General features: G+C 34.0%; 1 protein-coding gene across 12 annotated transcripts in view; it reads left to right on the top strand.

Moving 5' to 3' along the window:
- ADGRL3 (adhesion G protein-coupled receptor L3) overlaps positions 1–22,464 on the top strand; it is an 828,952-nt gene that overhangs the window by 768,664 nt on the left and 37,824 nt on the right. For all 12 annotated transcript variants that reach the window (XR_007151634.1, XM_047856547.1, XM_047856545.1 and 9 more), the window contains 2 exons: positions 7,982–8,150; positions 18,626–18,751. Coding sequence is in view for 11 of the 12 variants with exons in the window: in XM_047856547.1 (XP_047712503.1) it covers positions 7,982–8,150; positions 18,626–18,751 (295 nt within the window). In the remaining variant the exon portion in view is untranslated. The remainder of the gene's footprint in view (positions 1–7,981; positions 8,151–18,625; positions 18,752–22,464) is intronic.

Here is a 22,464-nt window from a genome sequence, read left to right as displayed (position 1 = left end):
TATCAGTCATTGATTTAATATTTATTGATCCTGATTTATTATACTCAATTCTGCTTAATTTCAGACTTACCCAATTCATCAGCAGTGTGAATCTGTGATTAAAAATTTAATATTGGTGTATGCTTTATTATAGGGACATTGATTCATGGGAATGAAAGTGTTCATGATATATTCTAAGCTATTTATTTTATTTATTTGGTTCATTTCATTCTCCTCTTAATAAATTTTGTATGAACAAAATGTAGCAATATAGCTTTTAATAGTAATACTGTCATTGCAATAAAATCCATAGTTGAAATACAATCATCTTCTCTGCCGTTGATAATTTCTACATTGATGTTATATGACTTTCATATTTTTCTAAGAATTTTTAATGTCTTTAATACTTAGTGATTTAAACATATGACCATAATGAAACATTTTTCATATTTTACTCAGAAATGTTGAATTATATTCTAAATGACTTTTCTTTAATTTTCCTTAGTGGTTAAGAGAGAGAAATGAATATAATTCTCGGATAGTATAGTCCTGATATATAAAATACATTTGAAAGAAATATAAAACAGTCACGATTTTGTCCTGTTACTAATTGATTAAGCATTTTTAACAGAGTGAGGTAGAAACATGAAATATTTAGATTTTGCTCTGATCACTACTCTTTGAGGCATGCTATCTTAAATATTCCTTAAACACTGGGTAGCAGATCTCTAAATGCTGTCTTAGAGGTGGCTACTTGACCAGGCTATTCTGGTGTTTAAATGTCTGATCAATTTAAAACTCGAAAAATATATCCCATTTAAAACATTCCCATTGTCTGCTAAGATTTGTTGCTGGGGAATTAGTACAAGTAAAGGTGTTACTTTCCTTTTTCTTTCCACTGCTTCCTGTAGTCTGTGAACATTATAGTCCTAAAAGACCTTGTCTCTATGATTCCAGTTGTAAAGACTGGGGAACCCCGGATTGGTAGTTTGGCAAACCAGCGTCTCAAAGATTACTTCTACCTGAAGTCCATTAGTGTGAGTTGTTGCCAGATCCTTTTAGAATGTGGGTAACTGAATCCTTCTTAGTCCTCAGTTGGGAACTGATTAAAGAACAGTAGAAAACCTGCTTATCATACAGACACAGAAGTATTTGTTAGCTTTTTATTTTTTCTTCAATGAAGAAGAATTTATATAAGATACATATTTATATAAGAAATTCACTGACAATACCTTTCTCATTGCTATGGTAACCTAAACCAAATTCAAGGGGAAATGTCTTTATTCCTTTGATACAATTAGTTTCACACCAGAGAAAGTAAATTTAGCTGCATACTGAATGTGGAAATATTGGGATACTAATCAGGATATCTATCTACACTTTGATAGCTCTCTTTCTCACTATTAAACATACAGTTCAATTACCAACAACAATTAGCAAACTACCCAATTCCAGAGGATCCCAGAATGCATTCATCTTTTTTTTTATGTTTATTTATTTGGGGAGAGAGGGTGTGAGCAGGGAAGGGACAAAGAGAGAGGTGGGGGGCAGGATCTGAAGCAGGCTCCATGCTGACAACAGAGAGCCCTGTGTGGGGCTCTAACTCAGGAACTGTGAGATCATGAGCTGAGTCAAAGTTGGCCGCTTAACCAACTGAGTCACCCAAGCAACCCAGAATGCATTCATCCTGATAGGATGAGTGGGATGAATGTTGATGCTATGTACAATTCTGCCTAAGCCATTCATTTTCCTTTACCTGCTGTGACTTAATGATCAGATCTTTTTGGCATGGGGATTAAATTCTCAAATACACCTCCCATCACTCCATCTTCCTTCACACTAAACATTACCCATCCCACTACTTAAAACAACAACAACAACAAAAATTCTATATGTAAATATAATAGAAGGGAAAGTTCTAAATTATTTAACGAATCTATCTTCCTTATATTTTGAATTTTAGATATTTCCTTCAAAAAATATCTCCCAAAACAATGTTCTCTTTTGAACTCTTAAAATTGAGAAAAAATATCCTACAATTAACTTGACTCATTCACATTATTTCTATCCTTTCATTAGCTGTCTATACTGATATTCTGTATTATGAATCTTTATATCACAGTATTAGTATGTATCAGTTAATATTTTGGCTAAGAAATCAGTCCTCTTGAAGATGTATTCTGAGTTGTTTCCATGGGGCTAGATTTTAATAGCCCTTTTGTGGGCTTTGAAATTGTTATAGAATACATAAATATATGCATAATTATTATCAATCTGTGCAAAGACCCATAAAAATTTGATTCTGATATTGATTCTAATGATCACAGTTTAAGATAATTTTATGACATTAATATTTAAAGCTTTTAATTTTATATGTTAGTTGAATAAAATAATAAACTAAAATGTTTGGCAAAAAAATATATTTGCTAAAGAAAGGAGGGTTTCTTTTTGTTTCTTAAAAATTGTATGTACAAGACATTTTACTTCATTTTCAGAAAGTTACCACTTAGAAATTATAAGGTAACCTGAAAATTCCTGTTAACATCTGCCAAGAGCATGTTAGGCCTTTGTGTCCATATTTTTATAAAATCTTAAGATAACTGCACTGAAATTGTTTTCGTCATACGGCATGGAATGAGACTTTATTTCAATAGACTTTCATTGGTAAATCACAATGAAAATTATTGAGCTTTAGAGACTAGTTTTGTAGATAAATAAAAAGATGAATCAATAGCATACAGTTTTGCCGCCATAAATGGTGGCAACATTACGATCAATTTAACTTGAATTTAGTAGAAAGACATTATTACACTAGATCCTCTAAGCCAACAGAATATCTGACAAAATGATGGAAAGCGCTGATATATTTTAGGTAATCCTCAGTGTTCTTTAGATTTTGAATTATTGTATATTATTTATTATATTCTAGAAATAATGAATGGTTCTTTGTCCGTGAGCATGGATTTCATATTCAATATGAACTGGTAATTCTTATAGCTAAAATATACAAATTAAATGCTTTATCAGTTATTGCACAGGCTAAGCCCCAGTTAAAAGAATACTCTAAAATATAGTGGCCTAAATTTGTTGTTTAAAAGTGGTCTAAATCTAATATGCCAGCTCCACATCAGTAAACAGCTTCCATTTCTGAATCTGAGGCTCTCCTGTCATTTTCTCCTAGCAAAGGGGGGGGGGGGGAGGAAATAATGGTCAAGGGAAGCCTGACTGCAATCCTTTAATTGGCAAGACCCAGAAATGCCACAATTCGCTTCTGTTCGCATCCCAGTGGACACTACTTAAATGCATGGCTGTAGCTAACTGTAAGTGAAGCTGGGATTACAATCTGGGTTATTGAGTGGAACAACTGGTGCTTTCCCACAATTGCCAACAAAAACTGCTGAATTGTACCCTGTTTTGATATTTCCCATTAATGGGAAAACATCTCACTCCAGCGACTACAGTGCAAATTTTGTATTTTATTTTTTGAAACGTTTAGATAGCTCAGTACAATTTCATACAGTGTATTTGCATATATTCCTATATGCCAGCCTCTGAAATTTTCTTTACTTGACGTTCCACTATACAGATGAAGGTAGAAATAGTTATTCCAATCATAACCTTGGAATTACAGGTGGAATATATGGATGCAGTGGGAACGTATATAATGGGATAAGTCTCATAGTATTATGTTCTATGACATTTCAATATTAACCTAAGTACAAGATTTTCTTTGTAGGAACAGTTTACAGCTATTAAAAACAATCAATTCTAAGAAATTCTTCACTCTTTACCTTTCACGTATCCATGGCATTATTTAAATATCACTTGGAATTCCATTTTCTGGCTTAAAACCTTCTTTGAATGTCTTAGTCCAGCAATGTCCAATAGAAATTTCTGTGCACACAGAAATGTTCTAAAACTGCACTGTTCAATATGGCAGCTACTGAAGCTTTTGAGTGCTTATAATCTGACTAGTGTGACTAAGGAATTGAATTTTAAGCTTTATTTCATTTTAAAGAATTTAAATTTAAATAAACCCATGTGGCCAGTAGTCACCATATTAGACCGCACAGTTAGTCATTCCCTGCTCCATTTACAAACTTATTTCCGCTGCATCTATTTTACTGCATAATATTGCTCCTGAAATGTCCCCAAGTGAATTTGACTACTCAACGTCTATTATTTGGTGTTTTATTCTTTGGGTGAGAGATTCTATATTTTCAGTGTGACTTTACTCGAGCTTTAAATAGTCTAATGGTAACAATATATTTACTGTACACAATACATACCAGGCACCATTCTGAGAACTTTATATATAATATATAATTCCATAATTACAAGAAACCTATGTATGATTATTACCATTTTATAGATATATAAACTGACACAACCACAGGTTAGTTAATTTTTGCCTGAGATCAAATAACTGGTTAAGTGGCTGATCTAGGATTAATTTCCAAACAAACTGGCTTTAAATCCCAGGATCTTACTCCATTCTTTATTCTGTCATCATTTTGGAGAAGCGAGGTTTCCCATCAGTTGTTCTCTTTAATCAAAAATGGATCACAGTTGGGGCCCAAGGGCTTTATTTGTGTATGCGTAATATTGGAAACGATTGCCCCTAGCATGAGAAAAGAGCAGAGAGTTTCTCTTTTCTTTTCTGTTACAATTCACTGAACAGACTGTTTACAAAAGGATGATCTGAAATGTTCCCTAACTTAATCTTTACTAATTTGGCACTGGGATCTTACTTTATCAGAATGATACAAAACAAATTAGTTAACATAAGTGATCATGAACGGGTGCTGTATGTTTGCTCCTATTACTAGAAAAAAATTATTCAGATTTTTTCTTAATACACTAACAGAAAGAATTTTAAAGTGGTCAGGATTGATTATTTTCAAAGGGCTATAGTGTTCAGTTTTATCTCAGATCAATCATCTGCAAGTTAAAATTACTTAGAAATGTGCTGTCCATAATTAAGTAATCTTACCTACTAATATTACAGAATAAGGATACCTTTAGGTGACAAGGAGTCTGTCATCCTAAGTATGCCCCCAAGCCTTTTCCAGATTGCTCATAAGATTTCTCATTCTCTAGAGAAATGCGATCTCTAAGAAATAAATGTCTATGTCAAGTCACAAGTAATATGAGCACATGATGAAAAAATGGAATTTTTTAGTCTCATAAGGGCTATTGCAGTATTGTAAAATTGATTTTATTCCTTGTTATGTAAGTTCTCATGGTCATTTTAGGATTTACCTTCTGGATACAGAGGGAAGGCTATGATGCCTTGTAGGGAGGTGGGGTACAGAGGCCTTTGGGGACCAGGAGAATATTTTTCATATGAAATCTTTGTCATAAAATGCTAATGTTGGTGTTCTTGTCTTTATGTCTATGCATTCTTTAGCTATGAGGATAACAGACCCTTCATCAAGTAAGAATGACCTGAATGGCTGATAAATTCCATTTATCAGTGTGGTCCCATGAACCAGCTGTCAGATCAGTACTGAAAAATCATTAGAGCTTCTGTCATTCACATTGAGGCAGAAAAGCAAACTGTGCAGGAAAATAATCAGGCATACAACTTGTATGCAGAATAAATATGCTGCAGGTGTATTGCCAAAAACAAATTCTGCTTCACCTCTTTTAATTGGATATCACCTGAAATCAGTGCCACAGTAATAGCAACTTCATGTGGTACAGACTTGTTTCGCTTTTCGTAGCTTTCTCCTTTCATTGTGACGTGTTCCTCTGTGCTGCATATGTCGTCATTTCTGTTGTTTGTTTGGACATCACTCATCTAAAATTATTTTGTGATTTAGCGGGGTACCTTCAAAATGACCTTACGAGTATGAAACTACCCGATTGCATTGGTTATTACTGGATTTCTCTTTTAAATATCCAAAAAGGAAAAAAATGCCTCCTTCAAAAATTCAATTTTACATATGCAAATTTACCTCTTTTAATTTTGACACATGCCATTGGATTAATGACCTAATTGTTTATGAATATACCTTTTAAATTTCTGACACAAAGCTACAAGTCTGTACTAATCTGATAAGAGTAAACATAAATGTTGATATTTGGGCTCTTTTCTTTTGTACATTTTAAAATTACGTGTCCTGCCACAATAAACTTGATTGGCAACCGAGGAGTGACCTTACTGTAGACTTTCAGTTTGTTCTTCTGGTGAAGAGTCCTTTGTTTTCATTTTCTCCAATGACATTTCACTTACTTCTTCATGCTCTTGCTTATTTTTTTCTTTAGAAATTGGGCTCATTGCAGTTTTTTATTATTAACTCTTGGGCCCATCATGTGTTTACAAGTAGATACTAGCTAACTTGAAGATTTTATCCTATACTTGTATTTCTAAATTTAAATAGCAATTTTGCCTTGATTTAATGGTATTCTTTCCATTTTTCCTTTTTCCAATGTCTGTAAGAAGAAGCTGAGAGCTTTACCTTGAAAGTTCCCATATTTTTAATCTAGTTATAGAATAAAATATTAATATCTAAGATGTTTTCTAATTCATATAAGCAAACATTCCACATACAATGGCAAACCTCCTGGAGGGATTCTTTATTCAATAATGTTAATGTTTTAAATTGAACATGTTAAATTTAGTGGATATTTAAATATGGAATATAGTAGCTGATGGTTGTTGAAGGAAAATAGTAAATATTCATGATTTATTTTAACAAGACTTTAATATTAATTGACTACTTTGGGACCATATCTTTCTTAAGATGTAGTTCTCTCTGAAAACTTTACTCAACCCAGCTTCAGATTATAGTAAATACATGTGTTTTCTTTTCAACCCCTTCATGTTGCAAAGTTTCAATCCCAATAAACATTTCTTCCTTAGACAATGCAAGTGGAGGAGTGTAGTCTGATGAAAAGAAATATTAGTTTACTCTGTTTAAATGAGGTGTGTTGGGAAAGGAAAGGGTGGTTTCATGAAGATATAGAAATCTAGACTGGTTTGGTCCTATTCTCCCATACACTTAGAGAGGAGTTGAAAAGGATTCCATTTTCACATATTGAATTCCCATCTATTGGAAAGATTCATTCTACATTGATAGTAAGTACATAACACATGGCCACGAATATATGGACTTATGTCACCCGTTGATTACTATTGCGAATGGCAGCTGGAGGAAACTAAGGGAATGGAGAGTGAGAATTGTCTTCCATTCTAGCCTACTTTGTTCATACCGCTCCATCCCATTCTCAGCTCCATCTTCTCCTTCGAATTTATAGACGCTTCAAAGAGATGAAGGTGCCCTGAGCTTTTAAGATTCTTTTCAACAAAGCTGCCAGTTGCCTGATTTTCAAAGTCTAGTCCAGCTTAACCTAGAAGACAGCAATCCAAAGGCAAAGTAGATTGCAATGCAGACTGGAACAATTTTTCCCACCCACTGTATCACATTTGTTTTACATAACTATAGAAACAGACAAATAGAGCTCTTAAAATTCATACATATATTCCATATACTGGCTCCTTCTAATATGAGCTCTGTTTTTGTCAGTAATACTAAAATTTTTATGGAAAAAGAGGAAATTTGGAAAAATGGGGTAAAAGCGTATCGGATGAAGCACTAATGGAGAGAGTCCAATCAAACAAATGTTATCATAACAATGAGGCCAGTGGAAACTAACATAGCTTTATAGACTTTTTCCCCCTTGCCATTCACCATAATTACATCTCCATATCATTTGCATATGTGCTGCAAATACATGAATAATTGAATAGTACAAATCTGCTTTTGCTCAAACGAATTTCTGTGTTCATAACATTTTCATTCATGTATATCTCCTCAAATTTGAAAACTTGTAGTCCCCATTAAAATCTTAAAGTACTTATACCACCTGTCTTACATTTTCTGTCAATAAAACTTACCGTAACATTTTTTTCAGTGTCAGTATTGTTGATATTATATAATTGTGTTAATTAACGACCGATCATTTGATAACCTTTAATTTTCTTTTCTCTCTACAGGTCATGGGTTATAGGTGCAATAGCTCTTCTCTGCCTGTTAGGATTGACCTGGGCCTTTGGACTCATGTATATTAATGAAAGCACAGTCATCATGGCGTATCTCTTCACCATTTTCAATTCTCTACAGGGAATGTTTATATTCATTTTCCATTGTGTCCTACAAAAGAAGGTAAGCAAAAATTCTCTGTTCAAGAATAAATGGCATATGTATCTCATGATAACAAACCAACCATAAAATAAATCATTCTTGATATTTTGGCCTCTAAGAAATGAATATATTACTTTATTAATTTTATTTTTACAATAGTAAAAATAAAAGACACAAAATAAATGCATAATAGTGAATGTATTTAACTGCAAAAAAAATCAAAATATTTTCTGATTTGGACAATGAATAAAAATATATTCTTGTAGGCCTGACCTTATAGCCTTTAATATTGTTATTGTCAGACGCATGGAATTTGTGTATTGGAAATAGCTTTGTAAGATGTTATGGAGCTGTGAGATGGTGTATATGGCGTAAGAAATATGTTTTTTCTGTTTTTCTTTAAAAAAAAGTTTGCATATACTGGAAAATATAAATGTTTAACATTTTATAATAATATTTGTTTCCTAAATGAATAATGAAGTACTAAGTAAATGTCTGTGTACTTCTTTTCTTTAAAACCTATTTTATAAAATCTATGAGTTAGATGATTAGAATGCAATATTTAATTTTTTATGCTGGTCTATTTTTGTGATTTTTCACATTTACAATGACTTAAAGTATTCATTTTCAAAGTTAATTTTAGCCCCTAAATACTTTCATTGCATTTTTTAGAAATCTCAAGATGGATTTTCTCATCTTATACTTTTTAACTCTATTAAAAATGTGGTCATTATACTTCCAATCACATAGACCCCTGAGCCAAGACTGTCTGGGTCTAAATCCTAGTTTTTCTACTTAAAAGCTTATGTGACTGTGGGCAAGTTAATTAACCTTCTCATGCCCCAGTTTCTTCATGTGTAACATGAAGGTAATAAAAATAATTATGAGATATTGAGAGGTGGCTCTGAAAATGAAATGTCAAAGTGTGAAAATATTTTCTAAGGAAGAAATAACACCACCTAAATTTTTTCTTTGGAAAACAACAAAAAAATAAATAAAAAGTAAATATGTCAATGTCTATGAATTTTGGTTTGAGAGACTGATGGGATCTTAGACAAAACTTGAGAGGGTGTCTGCTTGTCAATATGAGTCCAGTTGTCTTCTGTTTCAGTTGTATGTGGTGGTATGTATCAAAAAATGTGTTGACATAATCATAAATTATTATAAATTGTTATAATTATAAATTATATATTATAATTATAAATTATAAATAATTCTTTATATTTATAAATAACACATACATTGTTGACATAATCATAAATAATGACATAATTATAAATAACACATAAATGTGTTGACATGATCATAAATAATGCTAGAATAGTAATGATGACTGAGACCTGTAAATGTAGCTTACAGAAAAGTAGAGGTTATCGGGGAGTGGATGGATTCTAACCTAATGGATTAGAATTAATGTAGAAAAGAGGTTGTATTAGAATGGATGATCCTCCCAAATACTTAGTATACACACCCCTAAAATTGCAGTTGCTTAATTCAGTAAATATTTATTTTTATTCTTATGGCCCAGTTGATGGTGGTCCCTCATGGAGGGATGTAGGCTGATATAATCTCAACCAGCATTAATATATGATTTCCACAGTCAGTTTGAATATTGGCATCAAGTAGGTAGTCTGAGTAAGAGGTGATCTTGTGTAAAAGGTCTGAAAGAGGCTTACTTCACCTGTACTCACCTTCCATCAGATAAGACCCTATCAATGGTACCACCTAAACTACAAGGAAGACTGGAAAATATAGTCTAGCTTTTTTACCTCAGGAAGATGAGGAATTAGGTATTGTAAACAGCTAGCAGTCTACCTACTCTTTGAGTATAAAGAGTAGGACATGTAAATGATGCATAGGAATAGAGATGGAAAAAAGGAAGTGTCCGATGAGAAGAATGAGTATAAAGATGATACGCTAAATTAAAGATAGGAGAAAATGTCTAGAAGTAGACAACAGCCAGTATTATAAAACATTTCAGAGAAGTCAGAGAGACTAAGCACTTGGGAAAAATTTCTACGTTTTGATAGAAGAAGGTCATAACTGATTGTCACAAGAAATATATGTAAAAAGATGGGAGCAAAATCAGGAGATTAAAGAAAGGGTAGCATTTGTCTGTGTAAATAAGGGAATATTGAGCCTTGAGCCATCATAAGCAGTTATAACATCTTCAAATATAGTGAAACAGATTTACCTATTATTTTTATTTTATGTATTAGCTAGGAATTTGGTCTAGTAAAATTAAAAGTTTGAATGTTATATAGAAATTTTCTTTAGAGCAGAGAATACTTTTTGTACTGTATATATTAATTATTTTGATGTTGAGTATTTTTTATTGGCCAGTATCTATTAGGGTTTTCCCAATAATTATTTTTATTTCTCTCATCTTACAAATATACATACTGGTATAGGTAAGAATTACATTTGGTATCCAGGAAGAGATATTAAACCTCAGAATCCAAAAACAAGTCTAGAATTTTTAGTATATTTAACATAAGTGAAATTTTAAAAAAATATATGTGATCAAACTCAATTTTGTGATTCATTAGAACAGAGTTTAGCAAACAGCTCATGGGCCTAATCTGTCCAGCTGCCTTTTAATTTTTATAGCCAGTTAGCCAAGAATGGTTTTTATGTTTTTAAATGGTTACATTTAAAATTTAAAATAAGTACATAAGCAGCATCTTTAGTTGCCTCTTTGTAGACAAAACCTGAATATTGACTATCTGGCCCTTCATGAAAAAATTTACCAATCCCTGACTTAGAAGCTTTCTTTTATGCTTTATAATAACAGGTAATTAGCATATTATTCTTTCATTCATTTTTATGTTTTGAATTTTAAATTTTGATGGCATTTTTATTGGGTATCAAGAACATGACCCAACATCACAGAATATAGAAAAGGAATTGTTTACCTTTCTCCCTACAAAAACAAAAAACAAAACAAAAAACAGGTAATTTTGTTCGAAATTGCAGAAATATCTTAGGAGATTTTTCTTCTATTCCTTTATTTAAATTGACATATTAATGAGATATAAATATTGTGCAAGTTTAAGGCATACAGTGTGTTAATTTGATACACATATATTGCGAAATGACTGGCACTATAGTGTTATCTAATACTTCCATCAACTCACAGGATTACCATTTCTATTTTGTGGTGAGAACATTTAAGATATTTCAAGTATATAATACACGTCTGTTAACTATAATTATCATCCTGTACATTAGATCCACAGAACTTATTCATCTTATAGCTGGAAGTTTGTACTCTAACCAACACCTTCCCATTTCCTCCAGCCGCAACCTTTGGTAACCACAATTCTACTCTGTTTCTATGAGTGCAGCTTTTTTAGATTCCACATATAAGTGATATCATACAATATTTGTCTTTCCCCATCTGACTTATTTCACTTAACACGATGCCCTCAAGATCTATCCATGTTGTCACAAATGGCAGGATTTTCTTCTTTGGTTGCTGAACAATATTCCGTTGTTTGTATGTACCACATTATCTTTATCTATTCACCCGTTGGTGAACACTTGGGTTGTTTACGTGTCTTGGCTATTGTGAATAATGCCACAATCAACATGGGAGTGTAGATATCTCTTTGAGATCCTGATTTTATTTCCTGTGGATATATACCCAGAAGTGAGATTGCTGGATCATATGCTGGTTCTGTTTTTATTTTTTTTATTTTTTAAATATGTGAAATTTATTGTCAAATTAGTTTCCATACAACACCCAGTGCTCATCCCAACAGGTGCCCTCCTCAATACCCACCAACCACCCTCCCCTCCCTCCCACCCCCCATCAGCCCTCAGTTCGCTCTCAGTTTTTAACAGTCTCTTATGCTTTGGCTCTCTCCCACTCTAACCTCTTTTTTTTTTCCTTTCCCCTCCCCCATGAGTTTCTGTTAAGTTTCTCAGGATCCACCTAAGACTGAACACATATGGTATCTGTCTTTCTCTGTATGGCTTATTTCACTTAGCATCACACTCTCCAGTTCCATCCACATTGCTACAAAGGGCCATATTTCATTCTTTCTCATTGCCACTTAGTACTCCATTGTGTATATAAACCACAATTTCTTTATCCATTCATCAGTTGATGGACATTTAGGCTTTTTCCACAATTTGGCTATTGTTGAGAGTGCTGCTATAAACGTTGGGGTACAAGTGTCCCTATGCATCAGTACTCCTGTATCCCTTGGGTAAATTCCTAGCAGTGCTACTGCTGGGTCATAGGGTAGGTCTATTTTTAATTTTTTGAGGAACCTCCACACTGCTTTCCAGAGTGGCTGCACCAGTTTGCATTCCCACCAACAGTGCAAGAGGGTTCCTGTTTCTCCACATCCTCACCAGCATCTATAGTCTCCTGATTTGTTCATTTTGGCCACTCTGACTGGCATGAGGTGATAGCTGAGTGTGGTTTTGATTTGTATTTCCCTGATGAGGAGCGGCGTTGAGCATCTTTTCATATGCCTGTTGGCCATCCAGATGTCTTCTTTAGAGAAGTGTCTATTCATGTTTTCTGCCCATTTCTTCACTGGGTTATTTGTTTTTCGGGTGTGGAGTTTGGTGAGCTCTTTATAGATTTTGGATACTAGCCCTTTGTCCGATATGTCATTTGCAAATATCTTTTCCCATTCCGTTGGTTGCCTTTTACTTTTGTTGATTGTTTCCTTTGCAGTGGAAAGCTTTTTATCTTCATGAGGTCCCAATAGTTCACTTTTGCTTTTAATTCCCTTGCCTTTGGGGATGTGTCAAGTAAGAAATTGCTACGGCTGAGGTCAGAGAGGTCTTTTCCTGTTTTCTCCTCTAGGGTTTTGACGGTTTCCTGTCTCACATTCAGGTCCTTTATCCATTTTGAGTTTATTTTTGTGAATGGTGTGAGAAAGTGGTCTAGTTTCAACCTTCTGCATGTTGCTGTCCAGTTCTCCCAGCACCATTTGTTAAAGAGGCTGTCTTTTTTCCATTGGATGTTCTTTCCTGCTTTGTCAAAGGTTAGTTGGCCATACGTTTGTGGGTCTAGTTCTGGGGTTTCTATTCCATTCCATTGGTCTTTGTGTCTGTTTTTGTGCCAATACCATGCTGTCTTGATGATGACAGCTTTGGTAGAGGCTAAAGTCTGGGATTGTGATGCCTCCTGCTTTGGTCTACTTCTTCAGAATTACTTGGGTTATTCGGGGCCTTTTGTGGTTCCATATGAATTTTAGGATTGCTTGTTCTAGCTTCAAGAAGAATGCTGGTGCAATTTTGATTGGGATTGCATTGAATGTGTAAGATAGCTTTGGGTAGTATTGACATTTTGACAATATTTATTCTTCCAATCCATGAGCACGGAATGTTTTTCCATTTCTTTATATCTTCTTCAATTTCTTTCATATGCTTTCTATAGTTTTCAGCATACAGAATTTTTACATCTTTGGTTAGATTTATTCCTAGGTATTTTATGCTTCTGGGTGCAATTGTGAATGGGATCAGTTTCTTTATTTGTCTTTCTGTTCCTTCATTATTAGTGTATAAGAATGCAACTGATTTCTGTACATTGATTTTGTATCCTGCAACTTTGCTGAATTCATGTATCAATTCTAGCAGACTTTTGGTGGAGTCTATCGGATTTTCCATGTATAATACCATGTCATCTGCAAAAAGTGAAAGCTTAACTTCATCTTTGCCAATTTTGATGCCTTTGATTTCCTTTTGTTGTCTGATTGCTGATGCTAGAACTTCCAACACTATGTTAAACAACAGCGGTGAGAATGGACATCCCTGTCGTGTTCCTGATCTCAGGGAAAAAGCTCTCAGTTTTTCCCCATTGAGGATGATGTTAGCTGTGGGCTTTTCATAAATGGCTTTTATGATGTTTAAGTATGTTCCTTCTATCCCAACTTTCTCGAGGGTTTCTATTAAGAAAGGATGCTGAATTTTGTCGAATGCTTTTTCTGCATCGATTGCTGGTTCTGTTTTTAATTTTATAAGGAAACTCCATACTGTTTCCCATAATGGCTGTACCAATTTACAATTCCACCAACAGTGCACAGGGACTCTCTTCTGTCCACATCCTCACCAATACTTACTATCTCTTGTCTTCTTTTCTTTTTCTCTTGTCTTCTTGATGATAGCCATTCTAACAGGTGTGAAGTGATATCTCATTGTGGTTTTGATTTGCATTTCCTTGAGCAGTGCTGTTGAGCATCTTTTCATGTGGGTCATTTGTATGTCTTCTTAAGAAAAATGTCTATTCATTTACTCTGTTCATTTTTTTAAATGTTTTATATTTATATATAGAGAGAAAGTGCAGGGGGGATTCAGAGAGAGAGGGAGAATCCCACGCAGGCTCTGCACTGTCAGTGTGGAGACCAATGTAGGGCTCGATCTCACCGTGAAAGGATCACCTGAGCTGAAATCAAGAGTCAAGGTTTAACTGACTGAGCCACCCAAGTGCTCCTCTTCTGTTCATTTTTAATTAGATATTTGGTGTTTTGCCATTGTGTGTTAAAAGTTCTTGATATATTTTGGATTTGAACCCCTTAGAGAAATAGGATTTGCAAATATTTTCCTCTTTTCTGTAGAGTGCCCTTTCATTTTGTTGATCTTTTTTTTTTCCTATGCAGAAGCTTTTTAGTTTGATGTAGTCCCACTTATTTTTGCTCCGTTGCTTGTTCTTTTGATGTCATGTCCAAGAAATCATTGCCAGCACCAATTTCCAGGAACTTGTCTATTTTCTTTTAGGAATTTTATGGTTACAGGTCATATGTTTAAGTCCTTAATTTACTTTGAGTTAAATTTTGTGAGTGGTTTAAGATAGGGCCCAGTTTCATTCTTCTGCATGTTTAGTTTTCCCTAAACTATATATTGGAGAGTTTGTCTTTTTCCCCACCAAATATTCTTGGCTTCATTGTAAAATATTAGTTGACAGTAAATGGAAGCATTTATTTTAGGGCTAATTCTGGTCTCTTGGCTTATACCAACACCATACTGTATTGATTACTGTAGCTTTGTAATATAGTTTGAAGGCAAGAAGTGTGATGCCTCCAGCTATGTTCTTTCTCAGAATTACTTTCTGTGTGTGTGAGTGTATGTGAGTGTGTGTGTGTGTGTGTGTGTGTGTGTGTGTATGTGTGTGGTTCTGTACACATTTTAGAATTGTTTTTATCTGTATCTGTGAAAAAAAAAACATTGGAATTTGGAGAGATTGCATTGAATCTATAGAGGTCTTTGGGCAGTATGGACATTTTAACAATCTTAATTCTCTTAAGAAGTTTCTCTTAAGCCATTTGATTGAATTCAATAATATACCCATACTGATGTAGTTGTCATATGCTTTGATTAGAGAAATATGAAATATTCCATTGTTGAAATATTTTGGCTTATAGGGTTATTTGTTGATTGATTCAACTCATTAACAAAAATCAAACTTTGAGTTATCAGTCCTATTCTGAGTGTGGATTGCATGATATTACTGATACCAGTAATACTGGAGACATTAAAGTTGTTACTTTTTCTTTTGTTATACACTCAATTATGTGATAAATCTCAGAGGGTATCATATTACATTATTTCTGATCTGAGAGTGTATTGGTAAGATATAGTTTCTTTTCCACCTTCTTTATCCTAGAACAATATTAGTAAAATAAGATATATTGATTGGAATAAGAGGAATATCATGTGAATTAGTGGATTAGAATATGGATATGATCGAACAATCAAATAATTTTTATTTTAATCCAAAGGAAAATCTGTCATAGAAACAGCCCATGTTATTTTATTTTTTCTCTTTTTAAAACACATGCTTAGTGTTTCAAATCTAAAGCAGAAAAATAAAGTCAAGTCAGTAAAGATTCAGTAAGTATTATACCTGAATATGGAACTTGACATCACTAGATATCTTGGTTTGCTGGTTATTTATATAATCAGTTCAGAACATATAACCTTTGTTGAAAAATATAAATAGTTCATGATGAATTCCTACAGCTTATACACTATTGCTGCCTTTGTACCAGGAAAGGGAGTGGTTCCTTTCTCTCTTTCTTTCTCTATCTCTATCTCCTAAAATATTTGTTTAGATTTAAATCACTTCATTAAAAAACACTTTCTTTTCTGAAAAGAAAAATATACTTGTTGAGTACTTTAGGAAAAACAAAGTGGGATGTAGGTTATGATCAAAATTTAGGTTCTTGGAGATACTTTATTAACTCAGGACTAATATTAAACTATAATTGATAGTGCTTACCTTTGGGTGGAGATTATTTTAAGTTTCTCAAATTCTAACTAAAGCATCTGCCCTTATTTTTTCTAGATACAGAGAAAGGGATAATTTAATAGATTACTTTAATAATAATGTTAATATACTAATATTATAAATGTGGCCTCTTAGAAGGAACTTTCTGATCGTAAAGCACCTATGAGAAGTGGATTTTTTCACATAAGGCACATATTGCTGAATCTTTTCAGTCTTTCAGTTTATTTTCATTGCTTAACTTTTTCAATGCTCTTATCTGTTCAATGTAGGTAATAATTATTCCCCAGAGTCATTTTGAGGGTGGGACCTAGCACAATTTCTAGTAAATAGCAATTAAAAATCAGAAGCTTATTGGGGCACCTGGGTGCTCCAACTCTTGATTTCAGCTCAGATCATGATCCCATGGACATGGGACCAAGCCCCATGTGTGATTCTGCATGGAGTGTGGAGCCTGCTTAAGATTCTCTCTCTCTCTCTCTCTCTCTCTCTCTCTCTCTCTCTCTCCATACCTCCCTCTCTCTCTCTGCCTCTCTGCCCCACTGATGCACTCTCTCTCTCTCTCTGTCTCTCTCTAAAATAAAATTTTAAAAAATTTAGAAGTTTCTTCATTCCATACTCCCCAGTTCACATATATCTTGGATACACACACAAGTGGGTACAGACATTTCTTTTAAAAAGTAACAAAATATGAATTGGCTTTTAAACACTGAATAAAACAAATCATTTCCAATTAATCATAAATGTAGCATAGAAGAGATTTAAAAACATATCAATAGAATTTCAAGTATATTAAAGAATGTAATGTTGGCATCCCGGATCAGAGAAAGTCCTCAAAGTTGCTCACACTGTTCACAACACCTGGAATGCCTTTGTCTCTCTTGTCTGTCCTTTCTTTCAACCTCGTTGTCCAACCTGACAGATTCCAACTTGTCTTTTGAAGGTTCTCTCAAAAGTCCTCTTCTCTGAGAAGTCTTCCTTGGGGCTCCGACCTACTGTCAGCAGGCACTTCTCCTCCATGCTTTGATTCACCTGTCTCCATATTGTTGTTCTGGTCACAGAATAAACATTTAATAAATGTGAATTCTTCGAACAATTCTGAATCTATTCTGTCTCTGATTCTGCTATATCTTTCATAGAAGGAGCTTTCCAATATTAAGATGTAATGTTTCAGTTTTGAATGCTAATAATAATGTATGATCCACATTCCTTTTTTTTTTTGATTTTGCTTCTAAATAACATCCCTTAGAAAAGCGTATAACGTCGCTTTAAATAAAATTACGTTGGAATATGACATTGTCATGTATTATGGAACGGATGCACTCATGTGAATTCAATAGATAAAGAGCTAAGAATAACTATATATACAGCATTATTTCATAATGAACGCAAATTTGGAATGTAGAACCAATAAAATGTCCCAGAATGTGTTTTTAGTTGATGAACACAGAGTAAGGGAATATTTTTGTTGTAGATAGTGGAAGCATGATTTAGGGCAGTTACTGTTTTATTTTTGTATGTCTTGTTTAATTAAATAGGCAGTAATAAAAATTTTAAACATGATAAAAGTTTTCCCAGAAACTGTTGATAGGTCTTCCTGCTGGAAAACATCCACTAAAAAATGTTTATCTCCTGTTTTTCCTATGATTTTATACTACAAGCAGGATTAAGAATTTAATAAAGAAGAGCGAACTGTAATTATTCAGGAGAACTATTATGAGGGCATTAAATTTAAATTATTTTGAATTTTATATTCTAAAGTTTATAAATTTGACGTCTTTTAAGAGAAATGAAAGAAACAAGGAAATTCCTTTCTCCTGTGTTTAGACATTCCTTTCCTCTCTCCCTCTCTCCCTCCCTCTTCTCTCTGTAGCTTTTTCATTCAGTTTCTCTTTAAAGAACAATTGCACCAATAGGCTACTTCAAATCAAATTTATGAAGCTAAAAATAGGGTCGTAAAAAGTCTTACATTTTTATTCTTCGAACTAAGAGGTAGTATCATTATGGCATGATTGGGCATGTGCGTGTGCATGAGTGCATGTTTTAAAAGGCTCCAGTTATGCAAAATTTCAAGCTTGATGACTTGAGTATCATTTTATATTGGAAAATATATGCTGAACAGACTTTCTTGTATCTGAAAGGGCAAGGAAATAATTATATTAATTATCTAAAAATAAAACATACATTTTATACCACAGTTCCCAGCTGAAATGAATTACTTGCTAACAGAAGTTAATGTTTAATTGGCTAGGTACGAAAAGAGTATGGGAAATGCCTGCGGACGCATTGTTGTAGTGGCAAAAGTACAGAGAGTTCCATTGGCTCAGGGAAAACATCTGGTTCTCGAACTCCTGGACGCTACTCCACGGGCTCACAGGTAACTAGCATTTGTTAATTAAAATGAGATATCTCTTACCTATATTCTGTTACACGTTGCTGTCCTCGATCAGAACTATCTTCTATCCCAAGTGTTTAATACATCCAGTTTGTTGTTGTTGCTGTTGCTCTTGTTTTAGTGTCTCACAAGAACAATTATGACAAAAATTTAAGAAGCCACATTGCAATAAAATTATGAAACTTAGGGTCTCAGTTTGCATGATAATTAATGATTTAGATTATTCCTAGTTGAATGAATATAGATGGTGAGGAAAGGAATTTGGCACTTTCCCCAAAATTCTAAGAAAGGGACATTTTATATATATGATTCTTAAGTGAATTACCTCTTTTAACCAGGAGAGTAATTCTCTATCACATACTGAAAATATGTACTTATTAAATGGTATGTTTAGTAAAAACAGCCCTAATTCATATTGTATTTATCATGTGGTGATAAGTTGAATACAGTTCAAAGCTGTGAAGGATACATTAACAGCAGCATTGGCTTAACTGGTCTACCTGTTGCCCTTGGCCCTCCAGCACTCCAGGTAGCAGCTGCATTGACTGTCACCTGGGAAGCTGTAAACTTTTGAGTAACCTGACTGACATTTTTCCCATGCCACAATTTGAGTCCAAAGATTATTATATAGAAATTTCAGCAACTCCAGGATGCTAAAATGAGCCAATCAAATAAGACAGGATTGGGGTGCTTTGCTGGCTCAGTCAGTAAAGCATGAAACTCTTGATCACAGGATTGTGAGTTCAAGTCCCACACTGGGCATGTAGCCTAACTAAATAAAATGATAAAAATAAAAAAATAAAATAAATGCCAAGATTATGTGGGCCATGGGTAAGTTTGAGCTCAGACTAGCAGACTACTATTTTGGAGATTTCCTGATCCAGTGGGAAAAGCAATCATGTTTTCAGGGTTGTCAATTTATTTTTTTTTCTAAAGAAGGCTTAAATTTAAATTGATAAAGTTGTAAATCAGGAACTTAGTTTTTCTTAACCCTTGCAGCTCAACCTGTGGATCTTCATTTTTTTGTAAATTTGGTAATTTTATATGAAATAAGAAAGATCACTTTAGTTGTTCTTTGTTTAATGCTTGATTGTCTTGTAAACTTAACAGATTAAATTTACCAACAACTCCATTTTTGTGCTTAGAAAATTAAATATCCTTGGACTGCCTGGGTGGCTCAGTCAGTTAAGCATCCCAATCTTGATTTCAACTCAGCTCATGATTTCACAGTTCCTGAGATTGAGCCCCATGTTGGGCTCTGTGCTAACAGCACAGAGCCTGCTTGGGATTCTCTCTCCCACTCTTTCTGCCCCTCTCCCACTTATGCTTTCTCTCTTCCTCTCTCTCAAAAGAAATAAACATTAAAAAATAAAGAAAATTAAGTATCATTGACCTTTAAATATCATTTACAAATTTAATATGTCTGATTCATATGTCAGATCGGACAATTATGTACACCTAAGTAGCACTGGAATGACTCTTACTTATAAATGAAAGATAATGCATAATATTTGCATAAAGAAATACTTTCTTCAAACTGATGGAGTTCTCTTTTATGAGTAAAACCACATATTTAATATCAATCTAACATTTGTAACTAAACATTTAAAAGTAACGTGTAACTGTCAAAACTACGCAACTATTAACACTTAAATTAATAACCACAAATTATCATAATGATCGTGAAGCCTCTCCCTACATATAATACACAATCATTAACAGTTTGAATTTTTTTTTATTTCTATACCTTACTGAGGTTACAAAGTTGCAAATTTGGGGGAAACAGATGTATCAATTTAGGTGGGCTGAGATTTCTGAGTGTAGGACTACTAAATACATCAGCCAATTAGAAATCTGAAGTCTCCGGGCACTTGGGTGGCTCAGTCGGTTAAGCGTCCAACTCTTTATTTTGGCTCAGGTCGTGATCTCGTGGTTTGTGAAATCAAGCACTGCATTGGGCTCTATCCGTGCTGTCAGTGTGGAGCTTGCTTGGGATTCTCTCTCTCTCTAGCTCTCTCTCTCTCTCTCTCTCTCTCTCTCTCTGCCCCTCCCCCACCGACTCCCTCTCTGTCTCTATCAAAATAAATAAATAAACGTTTAATAATCTGAGGTCTCACATAATTTTAGGGGTACACGTGGATGATGCTTCTAGCATGAGGCTCTTCTCCACACCTTTACTTTCACACCAATAATCCTTACCTCCCTTTTTGTAATAATCTTTTCCACAACTTTGAAATTGACATTGCTTAGATCCTGTGAGCCATCTAGCCTGATTAGTTCCTACATGCTTTTCATATAACTCAGTTCATCAGCCACCATCTTGTGACATTTGACAAATGTCACTAATGAAACAATCCAACTTGAAAGTTTCACGTATTATGTTACACCAGAGTTGTGTAATGTTTAGCAATACTTTTAAGGTCAAAGAGCAATGCAAGTTAACAGAATAACCATGAATTTGCTGTGTGGTAGCCCATGGTTAGAAGTCTCGCCTTGGCATGTATCATCCATGACCAAAAACAAGTTACTAATGTCACTGACCCTCAGTTTTTTCATCTATACAGTGGTAGTAATAATACTTATTTGTTACGTTGTTAGGAAGATTGAGGTAATGTATTCAAAACACTTAAATTGTGAGTACTCAATAAATCGGAGCAGCTATCCCTTATTAGTGTCATTATTACAGAATAGAATATCAGATATATATTTCAAAGCTGTATCATATTTTTTCTTCACTATTATATTTCTAATATCACAATTCTAGTCCTCCAAAAGAAAAAAACCTTACATTGTTTCCTTATGCTGACTATAATACTAATTCTGATTAACTGACCATCCAACCCTACATAAAGTAATAGTTATTTAAATCATCTTTTCAAGTAAAAATGATAAATGTATTTCATATAAACTATGACCTTCCATAGTCTAAACTACTCATTGATATTTAGGTAAAATCTTGGGACTACGGATGCCTTATCCATGTCAGAAAACTTGTAAAATAGCAATCCCTATATATATATATATATATATATATATATATAATTTTTTTACTAAAAAATATTGAATGCCCTGTATTTAATGGCAGGACAATCTTCTAAGCTCTCAAGTTACAGTGGCTAAAAGACAAATACCTTCCCCTGTGATCTAGAGCTTTCATTCTAGTTGTGGAAGATAGAAAACTTATTAAAAAATAAACCAACAGAAAATACCAGATTATAAAAGCTGGTAGAGAGCCAAGTATGGTGATTTGATACAGAAATTCCAGGTGGCTACTTGGATTAAGTGCTGGAAAAATACTATTTTGGAGGATAATATTGACACCAAGATTCTGAATGACAGGAAGGAAATTCAGGGGAAGAGAATTCCAGGTGAGAGAACATCTAATGCAAAGTCCTTAAGGTAGAGGAGACAGGCAAACTCAGGAATGGAAAGAATGTCATTGACTAAATTGGGTGAAAGTGAATAGGAGATAAGTCAAAGGAGAAGGCTAGACATGGATCAGTAATTGTTTGTAAGAGTACGAAAATTTAGATTTTATTTTGAATACTTTAGAAAGCCAATGAGATGATTTAGAACAGGAAGTGGCAGGAGACCATCCACGTATGACAAAGATCACGTGGCTTCCATGTAGGTAGTGGAGGGGCATTGACTGGCAAGACTAAAAAGTGAAAGCCCTCTCTACCTGTTGCTCCCCC

This window comes from Prionailurus viverrinus, chromosome B1 (assembly GCF_022837055.1).
Source record: "Prionailurus viverrinus isolate Anna chromosome B1, UM_Priviv_1.0, whole genome shotgun sequence".
Classification (NCBI taxonomy): domain Eukaryota; kingdom Metazoa; phylum Chordata; class Mammalia; order Carnivora; family Felidae; genus Prionailurus; species Prionailurus viverrinus.
The sequence above is the reverse complement of the archived record's forward strand: the minus strand, read 5'-3'. Positions and strand labels throughout refer to the sequence as shown.